This window comes from Ctenocephalides felis, unplaced genomic scaffold (genome assembly GCF_003426905.1).
Source record: "Ctenocephalides felis isolate EL2017-DRISC unplaced genomic scaffold, ASM342690v1 CF-g0.4_SCAFFOLD_01170, whole genome shotgun sequence".
NCBI lineage: Eukaryota > Metazoa > Arthropoda > Insecta > Siphonaptera > Pulicidae > Ctenocephalides > Ctenocephalides felis.
This window is the reverse complement of record NW_020537324.1, coordinates 21467591-21489201: the sequence shown is the minus strand read 5'-3', so window position 1 is coordinate 21489201 and position 21611 is coordinate 21467591. Positions and strand designations below refer to the sequence as shown.

The 21611-nt window shown below is 28.5% G+C and overlaps 1 protein-coding gene across 2 annotated transcripts in view; it reads left to right on the top strand.

Moving 5' to 3' along the window:
* Positions 1-21611, top strand: part of LOC113365944 (semaphorin-2A) — a 596710-nt gene that overhangs the window by 440322 nt on the left and 134777 nt on the right. For both annotated transcript variants that reach the window (XM_026607489.1, XM_026607488.1), the window contains one exon: positions 21377-21428. In XM_026607489.1, coding sequence (XP_026463274.1) covers positions 21377-21428 — 52 coding nt within the window. The remainder of the gene's footprint in view (positions 1-21376; positions 21429-21611) is intronic.

Genomic DNA, 21611 nt, shown 5'->3' with positions numbered 1-21611 from the left:
TCTTCCCTAATGTTCATACATTTATGTTCATTAGATTAACTCGTAACAGTTTTGCATTCCTTTGTTGTGTACGAATTCTAAATTCGTGTTATTTCCATGCAGATATATAATTAAATTTTTTACGCCGATATTGAATTACTTTTGTACAGAAAGTTATATCGAACTCTTTGATCCTTTGATATATGTTTGCCTTGGGCTCTTCGCTTCGGCGCCGAAACCCTTTGTGTGCGTTAAAGTATTAAAATGCAACTGCCTTATTGAATTGAATTCCTTATGTGAGAACTCGTTATTTATCTTTTAGTGCGCATCCTTTGGAATTTTGCGAACAAAACATGGGCATCGTAATTTGTTTTTTAAGTGGATTTTGCGTAAACATTTGGGAATTTTTGAACCGGTAAATCAGATTATTGTAGAGGAAAAAAGAATTTGACAAATAGAATAATTTATTCATTGAAATAATATTTCTTGTCCTTAACTTTACTTTTTTATCATCAATTTTGTTATCAATAATATTAGGTTGTATGAAACCAAGAGCAAAAAAGCGGAAGGGAGATATTTGACAACCTAATATAATTTTTTTTATCTGGTTTGAATATAAAATGTAACAATTTGGCTAATGCACTTGATTATAAGGCCAATAGCTTGTAAATGTTATGAATATTAAATAGTCTTCTATGACTTACAATATACATATAATATTTCTGTCAGAACAATATTATTCTTTACATATTAACCCTTAAGAAATGATAATCACTTGTTAGTATTTTTTTTTTATTTTCAAAATTTACAGAAAAATTGGTCAAAATGAATTAATATTTAATGAAAAACACTAGAAGTAATGATACACTTGAAATTTTATTATAATAAGTTTTTATTCTTAATTATTAGTTTTCTTTAACAATAAATATATTATTATGCACAATTATAATTAATGTGCGCCATTAATTGTTTTATTTTTTTTATTTTAACAGCTATCAAAACTTAACTAGTCTTATAAGCTGTGGTTATGACTTCTTAATGACTTGAGTTTTAGATGGCTCCCAAACAGTTGTGTTTCTATTTGATGATCTTTTTATAATTATGATTTTTATATTGATGCAGTAAAGCCCTAGAAGGCTATTATTCCTTGTAAACTTATTGCTATCTATATATTTTTTTATTGATGAAAATCTTTATTAATTTGTCAACTATTATTTGTATTACCTAGAAATAGGATATGAATTGAAATTCTCAAAAGAATATTTCTAATTTTTTTTTTTTGTTAATACAATTTTCTATTGATTCAGGAAGGCCTCGAATTGCCATCTACATTTTTAAATAAAAATCAATAATTTGTCAGGTGCTAATTGTTCTACGATATAAATTAACCCTTTCCACTTCCATGTTGCCGCTCCGGCGACATCATATTTTGCAATAAACAAGTTTAAAGGGTTAAAATTTTACAAAATATTTTTTTAATGATGAATTTTTTATTATTACTTTTTTTATTGATGCAGGAGTTACCCAATAAGCTACAAATTGCTATCTATGAAACTAATTTAAATCATTGCTATCTAATTCAAACTTAAACGATTGATGGTTAATGAAAACCATCAATACTTTATCAACTCTATATTTGGTTTATATAGAAATAGGATACAAATTAGAATTATAAAATAAGATTTTTTTATAATTATTGTTTCGTTACTGACGCTTGAATGTCTCGGAAAACTATTTTTGTTTCGAAGCATATTGCTATGAATATTTTCAATTGATAATTTATCGATTCTTATTTGTTTTGCTTAGAAATAGGATATAAATTAGAACTTTAACAATGATTTACAATAATGTCTTTATCAATTTCTTTTTGTGGTCTGTTCCTACAATTCATTTTCTAAAATTAACTCAAACAAGCAATTGCCTATATTCCACGAGCAAGATCGACTTATAAATTTGATTTAGGCTGTCAACCTCATGAGGCATGAACAATGCTTCGAAATGATATGCAAACGGCGGGGCCACAAATCAATTCGCTGCGATGATAAATCAAAATAATAAGAGGAGGGTGAATTGTGGCTGCGCGCACAGGTCAAAACCTCGGGACGCCCCTGCTGAGATTTTGTCGGCGTGGGGTCCGACTTCGAAATAGCTGCCTTGTCAGAATTGTAATAAATATGGGTTAAATATTCGAGCGGGTTGTTAATTGCATAAACGCAATCGTGGGCTTTTAAAAACAGGTCAAATGTAATTGATAGTCTTAAAGATCAAACGAATTTCTTTATTTTTTTATTGCAATATTGGTCTATAGGGCCAATTCTCGGATATCTATGTTACGGATCTGTTGGTAGTAGCAAACTGTCAGAAAGTTCTGAATTTGCTATGATATCAAACCAAATATGTACATAAAACGCAACTTTCAAAATGCACACATGTCAAATAACAAATTTATAATAATTGCAACTTTCTTCTGTCTTTTTGATAGCCCATACGTGAAGTTAAGTTTCATGTGTAAAACGTCTGATCGTACAGCAAATACATAGCTATTTGACAGTTCGTTACTATCAACTCATACTAAAAAGACCCGTAACAAAGCAAAAAGTACTCACTTTTTATTCTTATTTTTATAGCTATAAGTAAGTAGCTTGAAATGTTAAAAAATCAGCAAAAAAAAAACAGAAAAATATTTGAATTATTTTATTTCTAGATCTTATTCGCTTAATTTAACATTGAAAATATTTATTTATTAGAAAGAATGTGGTCAAGTTCAAAGTGCTGTCATATATGGAGAGATTTGATACTACGGCGAGAGCAGCAAAGACTTTGTGGCGGCCGTACTCTCAAAATATCAATTTTACAAAAAAACGGTTTTTTAAAGAATTATAGGAAATTTTATCTAGTTTAATTCGTAAAATAATACTTTTATCGTTGAATAATCCAAAAAGGAGATATTTTAAAAAAAGCTGTTTTTTGACGCCATTTTTCCAATATGGCGGCAACTTGCCGTTCAAATTAGAGGTGGCAAAGTTGATTTTTGTAAAGAGCACTTCGAAATCTATAAGATTACCAATTTTCAGAATTCCCGGAGTATTGTACCGGCAAAACGACCAGTGACTGGACTAATATAGAGATGCGTAAAATATATACAGGTCGGTAAAAACACATGCATATTTGACCTCATTTCTATCGATTTAAGCTTTCTTTAATTTATTTTATAAACATATAACAATAAATAAAAAATATTATTAAAATAATTTATTTCTTTTCATATGCGCAAAATGATATTCGTTCAAACATGAAATGAAATACATTTTTTTATATCTCCCTGCACCAGAAATTGCATTGTCTCTATTCTCTGAATTTTCCTTTTGAATTATTGTTATTGCCTATATGAAAGATATTACTGTCTCTGTTATGATTACATTTAAAATTGCCTTATTTTTTTAGCAACCCCGTCATATATTTCCTGAGAGATCGTGACATCTTTTCCCTTGCCTGAGACATTCACTTCTTACTCGGAAACATATGTCAAACAATAAAGCCCCAAACCAACTGTCGTTGAGAACCATACGCTGAGCTGGAAATCTTTTTTCCATATTTACAGTCGGAATCGGGGTGTCCAAGACGGTTAAATTGTAATATTATTGATCTTGCGGGATTACAGTTCAATGATGGAATCTTTTTTTCGTATTCCATTCTATTTTTGGTAATACTCTAAATATATTTATGAATTCTAAATTTAACTTTTTACGTACCCTTTTAATATAGCTTGAATCTTTGATTATATCCCGAATTTATTATATTTTATTTCAGAATGAATCTGAAACTAATTTGTGTTGTTTTAGTTGGTAAAATATTATTTCATTATATTAGAAAAAATCCAATGAATAATTATTGCAATTTACAAGCTAAATTTACTACGAGCCATATTACTTATAATAAATTTAGGGCGGGTGTTTTATAGAAATTTTAATAACCATAATTATTATATATTAGATATTAATATAGAGATATATTATAAGAAGTTTTTATGATTGTTCCAATTATTAATTAAAATTAAAATTAGTCAATTTAAGATTATTTTAATTATCGCTTTGGATCTAAATTTGGCACATCCTTAATTCTTCTATATGAGACTATTTTTCTAAATTTTTCTTCAATTGTTCCAAACATTTTGACATATTTTCATCACCAGTGGATATTAGCCATGTTGTCTTGCATCAATAGATGTGTACAAAGCACATAAGTTAGCACTACAATTTATACACTGATCAGTTAGTAACTAACTTTTCCTTAACGAAGAGACATTTTTTGGAGCCTTGGACCCCTCGTAATTACAAGTTGCTCTGGTAAATATCTTTTGTGATTGAACCCTTTCCACTCGCGAATTGCAGAATTAATATAGTATTTAGTTGCCGGCGGCATCCGAGTGGAAAGGGTTAAATCATTTATGTTACATAAGTCTGCTTTATTCAATTACTCTACTTAAAACAAAAAAAATCTCTTCATTATGGACAAGTTAGTGAATAAATAGTAGTGCTAAGTTATGTTTGTGCACATCGATTTATATCAGACACCATATCTAATATGCTGATAATATAAAACTGTATGTCTAAAGTTTTGCAAATAGCATGAAACATTTTTCAAAAATTTTAAAAATGTTTTTAGATATAATTTAGCAAACAAATGAATGAGTTTTATTCAAAATTTGTCGCTAAGTTATACCTAATTTTTTTTTTAATTCTCAAATTTTTTTTCCATGCTATTTCCATACAAAGTTTGATTGAATTGCGCACTATCTAAAAGTTAATATTAAGAGCTAAAATTTTCAGAGAATTGTTTTTTATCAATTTGGAACCATTTGAGTCTTTGGGGAGCAAAAAAATTCGAAAATGTCCATATTATATATGTAATATATATATATATATATATATATATAAATATGTAATATATATATTATTCGACATATGTATTTAATAACTGTGTTATCTGCTTGCTAATATAATTTTCTATCTAAATTAAATTCGTAATCAGTTACCATCATCCGTCATTTACTGCTGACTTTTGTACAATTTTCAATTAAATTGTTGGCACGAATGATTCATTACCTATACCATTTACAATAAAATTAATCCAACCAGAAATCTGCAATATATATATATATATATATATATATATATATATATATATATATATTTGATATACAAAATCTTGATTTAAAATCGGTTCACGTTATATTTGTCTCTTAAGTTGTTATGAGAATTTATATTTCAAGAATCGCCGTGCAATAATGATGAAAAACATATGTGGTTCAATGTCGGGTCCAATAGTTTGAAGTCTTCCCATCGAGAAGCCACTAACATTCCTCATTGGAATCAATATCTTTTTATATATGTGCATATGTGATTCATCACCCGATATATATGCACATATATTTCGGGCTCTTTATGTCTTACTTGGGTATATATCCGGATGAACGGAAAGCAAATAAAACACGAATTATAATATATAAAATATTAAATAGAACATTCTGAAAGGGTACTGTCGCTGACAGTCAAATGTCAGATCCTATTATGATACCCGATACGGGTGCGTTTACTATCGACCATAAAAATGGCAGAGGCTTTTTAGTGTCTCACGCGATTTTTCTGGAATACGTAAATCATAATATTGAAAATTTAATACGATACACCTGAATATCGCATTATCCGAGGATCGTTAAGAACTGGTGATGATTTATACCTGGTACAAACGCAATTGAAGTTTTCTAATAACAGCAATTTCACTTTTCTTTAAGATGTTTCAAATGGAATATTTGAATATAAAATTATAAGAACAATAATGGTTTGCGTTTCATTCTTTGATCGTGGAGAATTTACCCTAAAATGTAGTGTATAATTTGTGGTTGTAATTACGTGTAATTATCGTGAATAAAGTATTTTTAGGTGGGTGCATGGATATAAGTACGACGTAGAGATATATTGTAATAGCAAACGTAAAAATCTATTCATCATATATTCATACAGGATAAAAATATACTCATAATTTTTACTATATCAGTTTTGTTTGTTTATCTTTCAACCAGGATCATGTTCTCGAAAATTTACATGGGTTCGAAATGTTGACAATGAATAATATAATTTTTTAAAATTTTTATTACTTCTAATCTGAAAATATTTCTATATTTACTATTTATTGTGTACTATTTACTGCACTTGTTGATGAAAACTTGTTCAACCTGTATCTAAATGAGCATGGAAGAAAATACCTTCAAATAAATGTCTAAATGATTTTCATTTATTATTTATTTGAGCAGAACATAGAATTAACAGTTGATTCATTTTACGGCCGAATCTGCCCATAAATCTCACATTGAGCATATTTGATTAACGCATTGAAATTCCCGCCGCTATAATTAGATTATCCAACTTAAGCAAAAATAAACTAAATCATCGATTTCCAATAGTGACAAACAACACAATGTAAATCGCGGATATTTTATTCGGCTTCCATTAGCTACTACAACTAATAATAACACATAGAATGTTTGCCAACGCGTACCGAATACAAGTGAATGACAATGAATATGAATATCTATATTCATGTGCGATTAGAATTAATGCAAGCGCACAAACAATAACGTAACTAGAGCACAAACACACCAGGCATACACAAAACCAAAATAGGCAAAGCGACGATGTATACATAAGTTCGAACAAATATAGAGACAAAGCTGAATATGTAGGTGTATGTATGGGGTGTATGTATAATATTCCACATAAACAGACTATAACAATTTGCCCGTTCTGTTTGATTGCTATTGCGTTGATTTCTGTTCTAACATGTCCTAGAGTCGCATCTGTTGTTATCAGAATTGTTTTCCAACGCTACTGACCAGAATAATTTTGCGAAACGTAATTGGAAATTGATTGCATCGTGTACCAGGTTACAGAAATTGGAAATTTATTACAAAACTTTCATGAGATAAAAAATGTAGAAACATCACCATGGTAATTATTTAAAAAACTGATAAACTTTAAATATGCAAAATAGGTGTAAATGACATTTTGCGTCAAGGAAAATTCTATGAACGTCCTAATTTGTGTAAATGATCTGATTAATGAATAAAAGTTTAGACTTAGCTTTATTTAAAACTGTGACCATATTTTTTTTAATTTTGACGCTGCCTATTGTTCCAAACTTTAATGACATTTAATAAATAATTTATAAGGTTGTTGTTTCATCACAATCACCAAAAAAGCTCAAAATACAAAGAAACCGATTTTTTACCAATGACTCTATTCCCAACCGATATCTTTATACCTTAATATCCTGAACCAATGTTCAAAATCAGTTCAGAATTCGTGAAAATTTTTTTGTTGAATTTTAGCACAAGAGAATAAAATTTTAACACACATACTCATACAGTTAAACACACATACTTTTTCCAATTATGATATAAACGGTTCAGAATTACTTGAAAAATAAAACAACATAAAAAATGTTTTCTAAGATTTTCTGTAGTAAACAAACTTCTCCATCGGGAAGGATGTTAAAAATAAGCGCCTCAATTTTTAAACAACTAAAGTTTGAGATATTTATATAGGTACTTAGATATAAATATTGATAGCATAAGGAAATGATTGCTTATGCTTTTATGCAATAGCTTTGTTTCTTGAACAATTTCTTAGTATGTTCAATGATTACAAATTTGTAGGTGAAACAAACACGAGAGTAAGAAAACGTAAAGAATTTCAAACGTTGTTAAAATAATTAAGCAAAATTTTATAAAAAAATTGTCATTTTTTATCGCTTCATCAGATACATAATTTTTATACAAAACTTCTTACAGATAAGATAGTAATAATCATTTTCACTTTGCATACATTTGACTTTATTTACTTTGAGATATTTTTAATTTTTTTCGCATTTTTATTTGCTGATTTTCACTTTCCCTGAGCTTTGTAAAATAATTCTCTACAGTTTTATGATAGTAATAAACTGGGTTGATGTTTACTTATGCATCATGTTTAATCGATGCATTCTGGCACGGTACATTTGCTAATTAAAACGCCATTAATGATAGATAATGGAACATGCAATGCATGAATTAAAACCGTTGACCCGGTAAGGCATGAATCATTATTATACGATCAATGCATTTGCATGGATTAGTAGCGAATGCTGAATAAATTACTTAAATTAAAGTAAAAATAGACTGAAAAAAGAACATTAAAGGAGAGCATTAATTTTATAAAAAGTAGCTAAAGTTTCCGTTAAACCTCATTCGGATTTATTTTTATAACGGGCCGATGGCAAACCATTAATATAATTAAAGATGTATGTAATGGTAGAAAAACGTTGATCGTAGTTGCCTACAAAGCTTTAATTATTATCTGGTCTGTCAGCAATCTGAGAATATGTATTTTCAATATATTCTTATAAGAATGAAGAATTAGTTCAAATAAAATTTCTGACCATCTAAATAAGAATAAAAAATCAAAAATTTAAAAATATTACAAATGATTTGAGTTTGATCCGCATTTCGGAAAACTCGATATGCTTCGAATGATTGCTTAGGTTATTACAAGACTATTACCTAAGAGTTTTCATATAGTGCTAAAAAATTATGAGGTACCAATTGTATAACTCATAGTGATAAATGTCGAAGCAAAGACCAACACAGAACATGTCGTCCATAGACGACATCTCCGTACACACGTGTCATGTGGATGTTCAAGACGACACTTATATTCATAGGTAGTCAAGTGGATGTCGTCCATGTCTGACACTCGTAATATAAACAATTCAGTATGAGTAAACAATTATAATTAAAAACCTACTAATTTACAAATTAGCCATTACAGATACTCTATTACAAAAACTGTTTTTGATTATATAGTTAACACTATCTAGTTTATTTTAATCTATATTCCTTGTACATTGAATTAACCAACATATAAAATATTATAACACAATACTAGATGTTGTACAATAAACCAAACATTGGTTTTCAATTATTAATCGACTTATCCAAGTCTCAGTCGTCATTTTCAACTTCTCGAGCTGCTGCAGCCTGAGAGGCTCCTGATTTCTTGACCAACAAAACGCTCTCAATGTTTGGTAATACACCACCTTGGGAAATTGTTACCCCATTCAACAATTTATTCAACTCTTCGTCATTGCGAATTGCAAGTTGCAAATGTCTGGGGACAACCCTGAAATGAAATATAGATTTAAATAAATTTTTGCAATTTTATAGTAATTTTAAATAAACAAAACTATTGTTTGTCAAAAATTATTTTTATTGGTTTCTATCAGGAAATAATTTATCAAGGTGCTTTTTAATCTTTAATAAATATTTTAAATTTAATTAACTCGGATACAATAATTAGCATCTGTTGGGAACAACTCTAAAATAAAATTCAATCTACTTAAATACAGATGATTCATTAGTTGTTTCATTTTAAAAAAGTATTCGATCTAACTAAAAATTTAGTAATGTAATATTTCATTAAGATATTAAATTTATTTACGATTTTAACTAAATTATTTTAATTATGCTATATATCTATTCTATTCTATTATATATTATAATAGATGTTTGAACATTTTTTCTCAATTGTGTGGAAGCTTAAGTAATTCAATAGGAGAATACTATTAAAAAAATAATTTATATATAAGAATAAAATCTCATTGTCTATTCTTTATTAGCATTTAATAGCACAAAAATATTAAATTTTATTTATTATCAATTTTCATTAAATAATTCGCATATTATATTTATTAATGGTTTATAAACGAATTATTTTATATGGAAAGATATAAAAACTTATTTTGTGTCAAATATTATTTTATTGGTAGGTATTAAATTTTTTCGATGTTAAAATAATTATTTAAATAATAATGAATATTGAGTATTTATCGGCATTGTAAGGAAACGACGATCCCGAAATAAAATATAGAATTAATTAAATTTGAGCGATTTAATATTGCCTAATAAATGAAAGTTTTCAATTATTAGCGAATTAATAGTATTTTATTTGAAAAATATATATAGAATCTTATGTTCGCAAATAATTTTATCTATTGGCTTTAAAAAAAATCAATTTTATTAATTATTAATTTTTATTTAATAATTTATTAAGATATTGGATTTAATTATAATTTCAAATAAATTATTTTATATAATTAATATATGTTGCAAATGTGCAGGAATGACTTCGGAATTAGACATACATTTTTTAAATAAGGATAATTTTAATAAAATATTTAAATTTTTATTTCATATGTCAAATTTTATTTCATTGAATTTCATTAAAAATATATTTGATTTAAAATTATAAGTAAATTAAATAATTTTATATGACAATTTATATTTGTCGCTAATGCGTCGTATGGATTTTTAATTTAATTGTATTCTTATTTTGAAAATCTTTTGTCAAATATTTTATTAAAAAAAATTGAGTTTTTATTATATATATTAATTTATAATTTAATGTTTTCGAATTTATTATATTTTAAAAGAATTATTTTATAGGTCATATTTCTGTAAAAATGTAAAATGTAAATTTGTATTAAAAATGTTAAATGTAATTTATTTGCTAAACATCAGAATCATTAAGAAATTATTGATAAACATAAATAAAAACAAAAACAGAATTGTAATTGTCATAAATAATATCTGTTTTACCGACGCCTACCTAGTTTAATAAATATTTATTAAGTTTTTATTATATATATATATATATATATATATATTAATTTATAATTCAATGTTTTCGAATTTATTAAATTTCAAAAGAATTATTTTATAACATCATATTTGTGTAAAAATGTAAAATGTAAATTTGTGTTAAAAATGTTAAATGTAATGTATTTAATAAACATCATAATCATTGAGAAATTATTGATAAAAATAAATGAAAACAAAAACAGAATTATAATTGTCATAAATAATATCTGTTTTACCGACGCATACCTAGTTTAATAAATATTTATTATACATATATATTAATTTATAATTTAATACGTTTTCGAATTTATTATACTTCAAAAGAATTATTTTATAGATAAAATTTCTGTAAAAATGTAAAATGTAAATTTGTGTTAAAAATGTTAAATGTAATTGATTTGTTAAACATCAGAATCATTTAGAAATTATTGATAAATATAAATAAAAGCAAAAACAGAATTGTAATTGTCATGAATAATATCTGTTTTACCGACGCCTACCTAGTTTAATAAATATTAAGTTTTTATTATATATATATATATATATATATATATATTAATTTATAATTTAATGTTTTCGAATTTGTTATATTTCAAAAAATTCATTTTATAGATTACATTTGTGTAAAAATGTAAAATATAAATTTGTGTTAAAAATGTTAAATGTAATTAATTTATCTGTTAATTGCCAGAAACATTAAGAAATTATTGATAAATATAAATAAAAACAAAAACTAAAATATAATTGTTTAAAATAATATCTGTTTTACCGACGTTTACCTAGTTTAATAAATATTTATAAAGTTTAAATTTTTTAAATAAATTAAGTATAAATTTATTAAAAAAATAAGTATAATTTTTTTAAATATGGATAATTTAAAAAAAAATATTTAAACTTTCATTTTATGTCAAATTTTATTTCATTGAATCTCAATAAAAATAAATTTATTGATTCATCTATGACAATTTATATTCATCAAATATTTATTATTGAATTCTTATTTTAAAAATCCACCTTCGTGTCAAATATTTTTATAAAAAAAATACTAATTTTTATTATATATATTAATTTATAATTCAATATGTTTTCGAATTTATTATATTTCAAAAGAATTATTTTATAGATAATATTTGTTTTAAAAAATTTGAGAAATTATTGATAAATATAAATAAAAACAAAAACAGAAATATAATTGTCATAAATAATCTGTTTTACCGACGCCTACCTAGTTTTCTTGTTATCTCGCGCCGCATTCCCAGCGAGCTCGAGCACTTCAGCCGTCAAATATTCGATGACTGCGGCCAGATAGACCGGAGCACCCGCCCCGATGCGCTCCGCGTAGTGCCCCTTACGAAGCAGCCGGTGTATGCGCCCCACCGGGAACACTAAATCGGCTCTGCTACTACGCGACTTGGTCTTGCTGGTCTTTATTTTTCCTGTAATGAAAATATTAATTATTCATCGCTGCCTTCATTAAACCGAACTTCATTACTTGTTTACTGTACCTTTTCCTAATCCAGACATTTTAATAGTCAAAAATTCGTAAGTTATTTGAGTTTTTCTCAAGATTTTTTATCTGTGATACTTTATTGATTTCAATATGCACGAGATGTTCTTTTATTTTTGTTTGATGCGGAGTCATGGAGACTTGATTTAGAGGTAGAACAACCGTTGTATATTTATAAAATTCAAATTTGCATTTCGAATATCTTAAAAATGAAAAAAATTTCTTTGCTACGTAATACAAAGATGATATCGTTTTTTTAAATTTGTAATTGCATTTTGTATAAATAATAAACTAGTGGTGTATGGCATCGTGCCTTAAGGCAAATTGCTGGAACTTCACGTACCGTAACGAAATGTTCGAGGAATATTAAATGTTTTCAAATAGATTATTATAAATATTGTAACATTGTCTAATATTTATAAGAATTATATAAACAGAATTGCCAAGTTGAAATTATTTGTTTAAAATATATTAGGGCAGAATTAAAATTAAAATTTTGAATTATTTTCGATATACAAAAAAAAAAATTTTTTGAAAAAAAAATAGTCATTTTTTTTTCCAAAAGCAATTATTTTGTTGAAACAAGTAGAAAGTTCTTTGGATCATTCAAATCTGACGCTTAGTTCTTTCAAAAACTGCCATTTTTTGCACATTTAGCCATGTATCTTCGAAATGGCTGGACCTGCCTTTGCCAAAAACTAATCACCATCTCTCACAATCATTAGACATCCATTTTTTCTGATTGTGAGGTATGCCAAAATGTTCAGAAACCTTCAAAACATGAAGATATGCAAAAATTTTTATTTTGGGCCCATTATTATAACTACCCTACTGGAAGTTAAAAAACATTTTACAGTTTTATAACGAACATTTTTATTGATTTATCCTTAAATTGTTTTTCATTTCATTTTGTTTTTCATTCAGTTTTCACTGAGCGGATAGACCGATGATTAATTTTGAGAAAAGCATTAAATTTTGCAGTACAACTATTATATATATATATATCAAATTTAAATTTTCTTTTCAAATATCCCAAATATTATCATTATTTGTTGGCTTTCATACGTAAATACAGTACATTTTAATAAAATGTAAAATGTAAAATTAATTTATATTTTCTTATAAATGCATCGATTTGATTAAATGATACAGCTGTTACTAATTATGGATTTTTAATTACTAATAAAATGGTGGATCTTTTTGTCTCATATTTTTCATGGGGTAAAAAGGTTCAGGTGACAATTTTCTAAAAAAAAACAGCAAAAAACATAGTTATATATAATTTCACTGATTGTGACTATAGTTAGATTGTTGTTTGTTAAATATGTGTTATTTGTTTTGATGTAGTTGGGGTTAATTAGACCTTTGTGCCCCTCTCTACTCTTTACCAAAGAATATATTTAGCATCTTATTGAATAATTCTGAGGAAAACCTTTACTCGAAATATGTTAATCTGATTTATATTATCATTTGTTGATGAATTACCCATCAAATTGAAAATAAGCCGATTTATTAAGTGTCATGCGCTGTGGTCTATTCCCTAATCTTTACGTCGTCGATGTTATGACAGCATCCCCATTATGTTTTCATTTATTAGGCTTACTCAGCTAGACTGGGTGGTGTGGCAAAATCAGTATATTAACGTTTAATTAAAATTTCAGATTTACGTTTATGTTCACACAACATCGTTTCGGAATTGATGCTGATTTAATCAGTAACGAACGATCTATGCATAATATGCTACTAGATGACTGTTACCGGAACAGAATGGTATCATCGACACACCAGCTCGCGGAAATTAGTTAGCATAATCGCTGTAAAACTAACATACAAATGGAATAATTTAAGATGCAACGTTCGTGTTTTAGCCGTAAACTCGGGGCGTCTTTTCTCGGCTGTATCAACACGACAGGCAGCGATATGCGGACGGGACCGCGCTAATAAGCTGTTTAATGTATGTTTATTTATCCATTAGATAAAGCGCCGCGGAATAACGCGGTTTTGTATCGCGACGATGGCTCAGGTTTGAAGGCGTTGTTCCAACACGTATATACCTACGGTAGCACAATGCGGAATAACGTCTTGAGAAATATCCTTTTACCGGAAATGGCACGAGATAATGCGTCATGTTTTAATGAGTATATTAAACAAATGTGCCTAAGTGTTATTAACGCTATCCGGCGAGAAATAACGTCTAATGGACTTCAGGTTTATTACTTCACCAGTGGCAACCCTTTGAATAAACATACTTACTGTATAATTAGAACCTTACATTGTTCAAGATAGAGATTTTTAAAAAAATCATGGTTTTTGTAAACTCGTTTTCTTGTATATAAATGATTGTATATAAACTATTGTAGGTAAAATACGGACGAAATCGGGATGGGGGGGTTTGACAAAAAATCACGAAATATCACGTGGGGGAGGAAGGGGTATAGTAAGATATCACGTGTCTTTTTTTAACTGCTTTTTTTAAAGTTCAAACATGTTCAAAAAGAATCAAAAACGTTACTTTTTTCACGTAACTGAAAATACACGTGATGTTTGGCGGGGGAGCGGGGGTAATTTTCAATATCACCAAGGGGGAGGGGCGTCTAAAAAACCTTAAAAACTTAGTCACGTGATTAATGGACGCCCCTTTATTTAAAAATTGGCTAGTTTTGTAACGTTTTCGCGACTGTATAACATAAAGAAAGCCATAATAACAATCCTGTCAGATGTTGAGCGTCATTGTCACGGTCTTGTTGCAGTAATCAGTGAATTGCGCGTTCTAAAGATTATATTGAGGGTAGTTTTCACATGTTTTTGGGGACTTGTTTATTGATATTTGTAATTATTTCTCTTAAAATTAATGAATTCATGACAGTACTTGCAATAATCGGGTGTTTGATGATATTTTCAATAATTATACATTTTCGAACAAAATGACATACTTATATAATTGACAAAATGATAGAGTTCTACTTCGCAAGCATTACAGGGCCAAGAAGAAAAATTAAATCTGTCAAAGGTTTTTTTTTTTGGTTTATTGTTCATAGCAAACTATACACAGTACATTCAGCTATATATTATTACAGGTATATATTATTTGAAAGCGTGAGAAGGATCGCTATTCTACGATAGCACCTTCTTAGATATTATGTATTTTGATATAGTAAATCATTGCAAACTCTTTTTTTTTTTGATACGCTTTGCTGGTAAAGGCTTGAGCAGGTCACACGCTAATCTAATGCGTTTCGATGGCGACTTAGACGAGCTTTGTATCTGGAGCAGTAATGATTAATTTCTTCTTCTATAGATGGAATTCTGAGATCTTGATGATGTTGAAGTTGGGGACATATTTTGCAGCGTTCACGATTCCTTTCAAAATTTTGTTTTATAACCTATGTAGAATATTTGATTTACTGGCCGCACCCCATAGTTGTAGACCGTAGGACCATATTGGTTTAATAATTGACTTGTATATTAGGAGTTTATTTTTTATCTGTCAAAGGTGATAGGCTTTTAACTCTGCTCCAAATATGCAAGAAATAATTGCTAAAAACAGACCAAACAATCCACCGGTGAAAAAAGGGACTTGCATTTGTTGCAATATATGAGGTTCATACGTTATGCTGACGTCACCAGATGATTTATTTGCTATCTTCTTAAAAATTACCATCTCAGTATGTCCTTAATCTATATGTCATTTTGTTCGTAATATGTGGACAAAATGGTTTTTATAATTAGTTTAGTAATTTTTCATAAATATGTTATTATACTCATTTAAAATACTATCTTACTGGTAGCCAATGAAGTAAGAATGATTGAGACTGGTTATAATATCATTGAATAAATAAATACATGTATCATTGAAAAACAAAACATGCCATTTTAAAAGTATGTACTTTGTCTATATCACTAAATTGCACTACCATTGGAACATTTTTCGAGTTAAGACTGGTCAACAGCTGCTCCTATTGATAAACTTCATATTTACGTGGTGCATGTTTTAGTAAGGTGTTCGCGCTGTTTGGTGTATCTTCGTAGTTCGTAACACATAATTCTCGGATTTGCAAGCGTCTGTCTCGCCGCATATATTTACGGAGTGGATTACATTGTCTGCAATTCGTGTAATACCTTCGCGAAGTTTCTCTAATGTGTTATGATATTGCGGTAAGATCGAGTTATCCTTCATAGGATCCTCTGCCTTCACCCTGTCGCTCTAATGATAACACATATTGGATTACGAATCTAGTCACGGTAACTTCGCCTGCATATGAGTCACAATATGTTCGATATTATTGAACCGAAATAATGGTAGTAATATTGATGCAGAAGCTATAGTTGTGATTGAAAATTATCCGGAAAGGAAAAGTTTGATTGGTTTTGCCAGATTTATGATACGGATTTGGATTAGATAAAAGATTAATATTTCAAAATACATTATGAAAATTTTAGTAGTTACAAGTTTCATATTTAACTATGAAAAGTATCTTAAATAAACTGCTCATCGATAAAATGATGTCCTTACTATATTTTCCCATAAGTGCATTCGGATCATCTTTATTGATCTCACAGAAGTTTTTCAAGATCACTTCTTCTCTGTGTCCATTATCGTCCGATTTTTTTGTCGTGCAACTCTAGAGTGAATCTTTATGAGAAGTTTAAGAGAGAATTGTCTTAATCCTTCGTTGCAGCGAATCCATTAGAAGCATCTATTATTCATGGGCATACAGACTGTGGCTTCGCGCGGATGTGGTAGCTTTAAATGACATATCTAAGAGATGGTCTATGGAAGAAGCATATTAACCTTAACTGGTTTTTGTTAGAAAATAATGATCTATTAATCCAATATTTGGATTATTGTAAAATTAGGTAGACAGATGAATTAGTTTAGAAAACCACATCTGCATTTTGGCGAATGTTATAGAGTAAGGTTTTGATAAATCCAATTTATCGATTATGCTATAATTCATGCGATTGATTACAAAAATCCAGCATCCGATCCGTTTCGATGAGACTCTTCTTATCTTCTCAGGGAATTTAACACATCGTCAATCTTGGTAGTACACGGTCATAAACAAACTCGTGTCATACAGTATGTCATATTATTGCTGGTTCTTATTATATGGCGATATGAGTTTACGACCGCAGTCAGTCGGTCTTCTGCGAGTCGTCAAATCCAAAGCTTCGAAGTTTAGCATTTTCGTATTTGCGAACAAAATATCGGTGGTAACGTCATGTTTCACATGATGATTTCGTGCTGGTTTTATAGATACTTCGGTGTAATCGCTTGTGCTGCTGTAGGAAATTTTACCAGTAGCAACGGTAAAGAGATTGTCGACTTATGGAACGAAGGATGGGTGTTGAAAATATTAAAATGTATGTGAATTTTTATGCATATCTTGATATAATGAGACTTTCATTATGCACAAATGTTCCTTAACAAACATTTAAAAAAAAATTGTATGAAATATTTTGAATTTTTTATAGCAGTAAGTAATAGCTAACACCTAACTTTCAACTTATTTGTTAGATAAAGCGTAATAAATTTGTATAGTATATTTTTTAAAATAAATATTTCTGATTCTTGAAATAGATGTATCGACATTTATTCAACTATTTTCATCCCCATGTCTCAGAAATCCCTACGCTATACGGAAGTATGAAAATTTGTGTGTCGAGGTTCTTGTGGATCAGATAGGAGTTATGGATTCTTCGAGTATTTGACACAGTTCGTAATAATGTCGATGTGTTACATTGTGACACAATCTATTGAATATTTTGACTTTGTGTGGAACTTGGTTTTGATATGTTACAGAATATCTGCAGAAATTTGAATAATTGACATTAAAGAACGACGGGCGATATAGGTCAATGCAACTTTTTAATTTATGTTTGGTACTCTTTTTATAGAGTTGTATGGTTTGTGTATATCGATCCATTCTTCATTTTTATTTTATGCTCAAGATTTATTTTATTGTATGACCATTTTTCACTGCCATATTACAATATTTTTCTCCATAATTTTCCCAAATCTACATTGTATTCAAGGCGTGTTTCGATGATTCTCTCTGAACTTCGGGGTTTCCATATAGTCGAATTCAAAGCAATCTCTCGCCGTGTGTGCTCGTTCACATAATAATACATAAGTCATTACAAATTTATTACGCGTTCTCTAAGTTAGTGTTAGCTATTACAACTTCGGCGACGCCATAGTTTCTTCATTGTTTATGCCTTTACACACCAGTTTTCAATAGCATTATTGCAAAACTTTTAATACGAAAATCTCTTCAGTGTAAACTTCGCCGTGAAACCATTTTGTAATCTCGGCAGATATGTATTTTATGTACTTGTGCTTATTGTCAGATAAAATATATAGTTGCATACGTATGGAACATTTGCTATAGTAAATTATATTGATCATATACTTATTGATAGAATTTCAACAATGATTATTCAGAAAGTAGCCTAAAATTTGCAATCACTGGATAACTGTCTCGAAATCACTATGAATTTGTGCTCTTGTATATAAATTAAATTTAAATACATAGAACAATATACAGCAAATTTAATTCAGCAAGTTTCAATCAACATTTTCTTCATTTTGAATAAATTTTTGGGCATATATAGTTTAAGTGAAAGCTAGATCATTGGTTCTCTTGTAAATACACTGGAAATATGATTATTGCAATCTTATCAACTAATTTATTACAAATCCTTAGCAGATCGTTCATTTTAAGAAAATCCTCATCCTAATTTTGAAACCAGATGAGACAGATGTTGTTCAATCGATATGCCACTACACAAATATTTTTTAAATTATAAGATCAGAGTTTCTTAAACTTTTGTTTAAGATTATTTGAGGTTGCGACTTATAGTTTATGAAGCTCTGATTTAGATAATTATGTTTCTGTGAAAAACTTTGTAGGAACCATCTATTTCTATGACGTATTAGGTTCTTACTCGTATAATAGATATAAATTGCCTAATCCATTGTGTGGCATTTGAAAACAATTAAATTAAAGGAATTGAAGCTAAACACAAATAGTAAGTATAATTAAACTTATTTTTTTGTAACTTCAATTTAAATAAATCAATCGTTAAATATCAAAAAGTGAATATACACCATTCTGGAATCTACTTACAAATTACATATAATTTGATTATAATACCAGTATAGTTTCATACTAAATATCATCGAAATTGTTTCAAGCATTTAGGAGAACTCCAATAACCTAAAGAGTTATAGGAGAAATCTTCTGATGTCTTATACATATTATTCTTGGCAGGAATAATATTGATAATTTCATTGATCAGTATTTTGTGATTTTCTGAGAAAAATACTTTATGAACTTGATTTCTAAATTATGATGAGTTGAACATCGTTACAATTATAATTAAAATTTGATGATACTTCTTATCTATAATCTATAATTAATAATCTGATGTATTGAAATGTTCGCATCGTTAAAATTTGGAATCGTCTTGAGACGTAGACTAATTCAATTTACAATTCAAATAGATACACCATGCAATAGATTACGGATTGTAAATTCAAAGAGCAATTGTAAGTCGCACTAGATGCAGTTAACAAGCTAACTTGTCCAACAACTGAAACGGGTACGTAATGCCTAGTCAGTTGCTTCACTTAAACAGTCTTGCAATATTCAGTCTGTAATCGGTTCCAAATTCCACCATTTCAATCAACTAAGGTCGACTCCTTGTCACAAGATATTGAATATTTAAATTGCTACAATTCAATTGAACACCGCGGGTAATACAATTAAGATGAGATATTCCCCCAGACTGAGAGAATATATATAACTTTTGTGTAATATTTTATACCGCTCGCATTATAAGTTGATAATGATAATTAATTATCGTTCTTTACAACACTTTATGCTCTATTTATTTACATTTTCAGGAACGTTATATTTCTTTTGCACATCATAAAAATAATACTTTTACGACGTTCAAGATTTATGATTCCCCGTCGGCCAGCCGTATACCGCGAGGGAAATATTATACGTAGGTGCGCGCACAATTCGAAACTCAATCGCATCCTATTTCATTAATCACCTGATATCGTGACTTATTGTGCGTCGGAGCATGTTTTCTTCATTTTGCCCACTTGGGGAGAGGGTTATTTCTTTAATACATATTTTCTTGTATTTTGATAGCGGCCGCCCGCCGGGCGCGCAATCTTAATTATGCGCTTATATTGCGATAAGCATTACCTACAACTAATAATGTTTATCGGAAAAAGCTCCTTTTAAATACTCTACGAGCTTTTTACCGCGCGTGACATGCTAATTCACACGTAGTTAATACTTCTAGACGAGCTTTTGTGTGCTGACTCGATTAAAATGTTATGCTGGAGTAAGTAAAAGTAGATTATAAGAATTCCTGAACGTTATGGTTTGCGTTGTTAACGTATCTTTACAAGTTCAACATATTGTTCTTATCAAAATATTTAAGGAAGTAATTGAGAAACTATTAATAATATATTAAGGTCAAAGATAACATTAGTTAATTTACTGTTAAAGTTTCGACAACCTTCAAAACACCATTCGGTATAATGAGGGACGATAAAATCTATTATAAAATTTAGTATCAATCCATTTATTATTGATAAAAATATTGTTATTATGAATTGAAAAATAATACATTTATTATAATTAATTATTTATTATTTATAATACAAGAATTTTATACATCTATCCTAAAAGTACAACAAGTACAAGTTAAATAATAGGAAATAGGCTTTAAAAATGCAAAAACGTTTGACCAATTCAGTGACCTGATTTAATATATAATGAATTTGTTTTTCAATCTTGCTCTGATAGTATTTGGGTGATCTTTGAGGCGGCTTTTGTATTTGTCTGAATAAGTTTGTGTTTTATAGATTAACAAATTGAGATCATTTTTTGGGGCATCCATAGTTTCTTTAAATAGTTTATTTTGGCATCTTTGAATTTTTTCAGAAACTGATTCCCATAGTTGTATACCATAGGTCCAAATTAGTTAAATGATGATTTTTCATAGGTAAATTTTGTTGTAAATTAAAAAATATAGTGATAAAAAATAATTATTAGTATAATTTTATACATATATTTATTACACCATTTTTCATCATCTGATTATAATCTAATTTTATTCTTTATCTTTTCCAGGGATCGAGTATACAGACTCAACCTCGGCAATATCAGCAACTCGTTTTGTGAGGTAAGTGTAATTTTTATGTATATTTTTATCATCAATAAATTAAATATTTAATGGTTCTAAAGGTCTATATAAATAACTGATTTTAGTGAATAGATCTCGGCACATTCCACTTTTAGGAGTAAATAATAGTTTTCGACTGACCGCTTGGCGTACCATTTCAATTAGCTACTACAAATAAAGAAT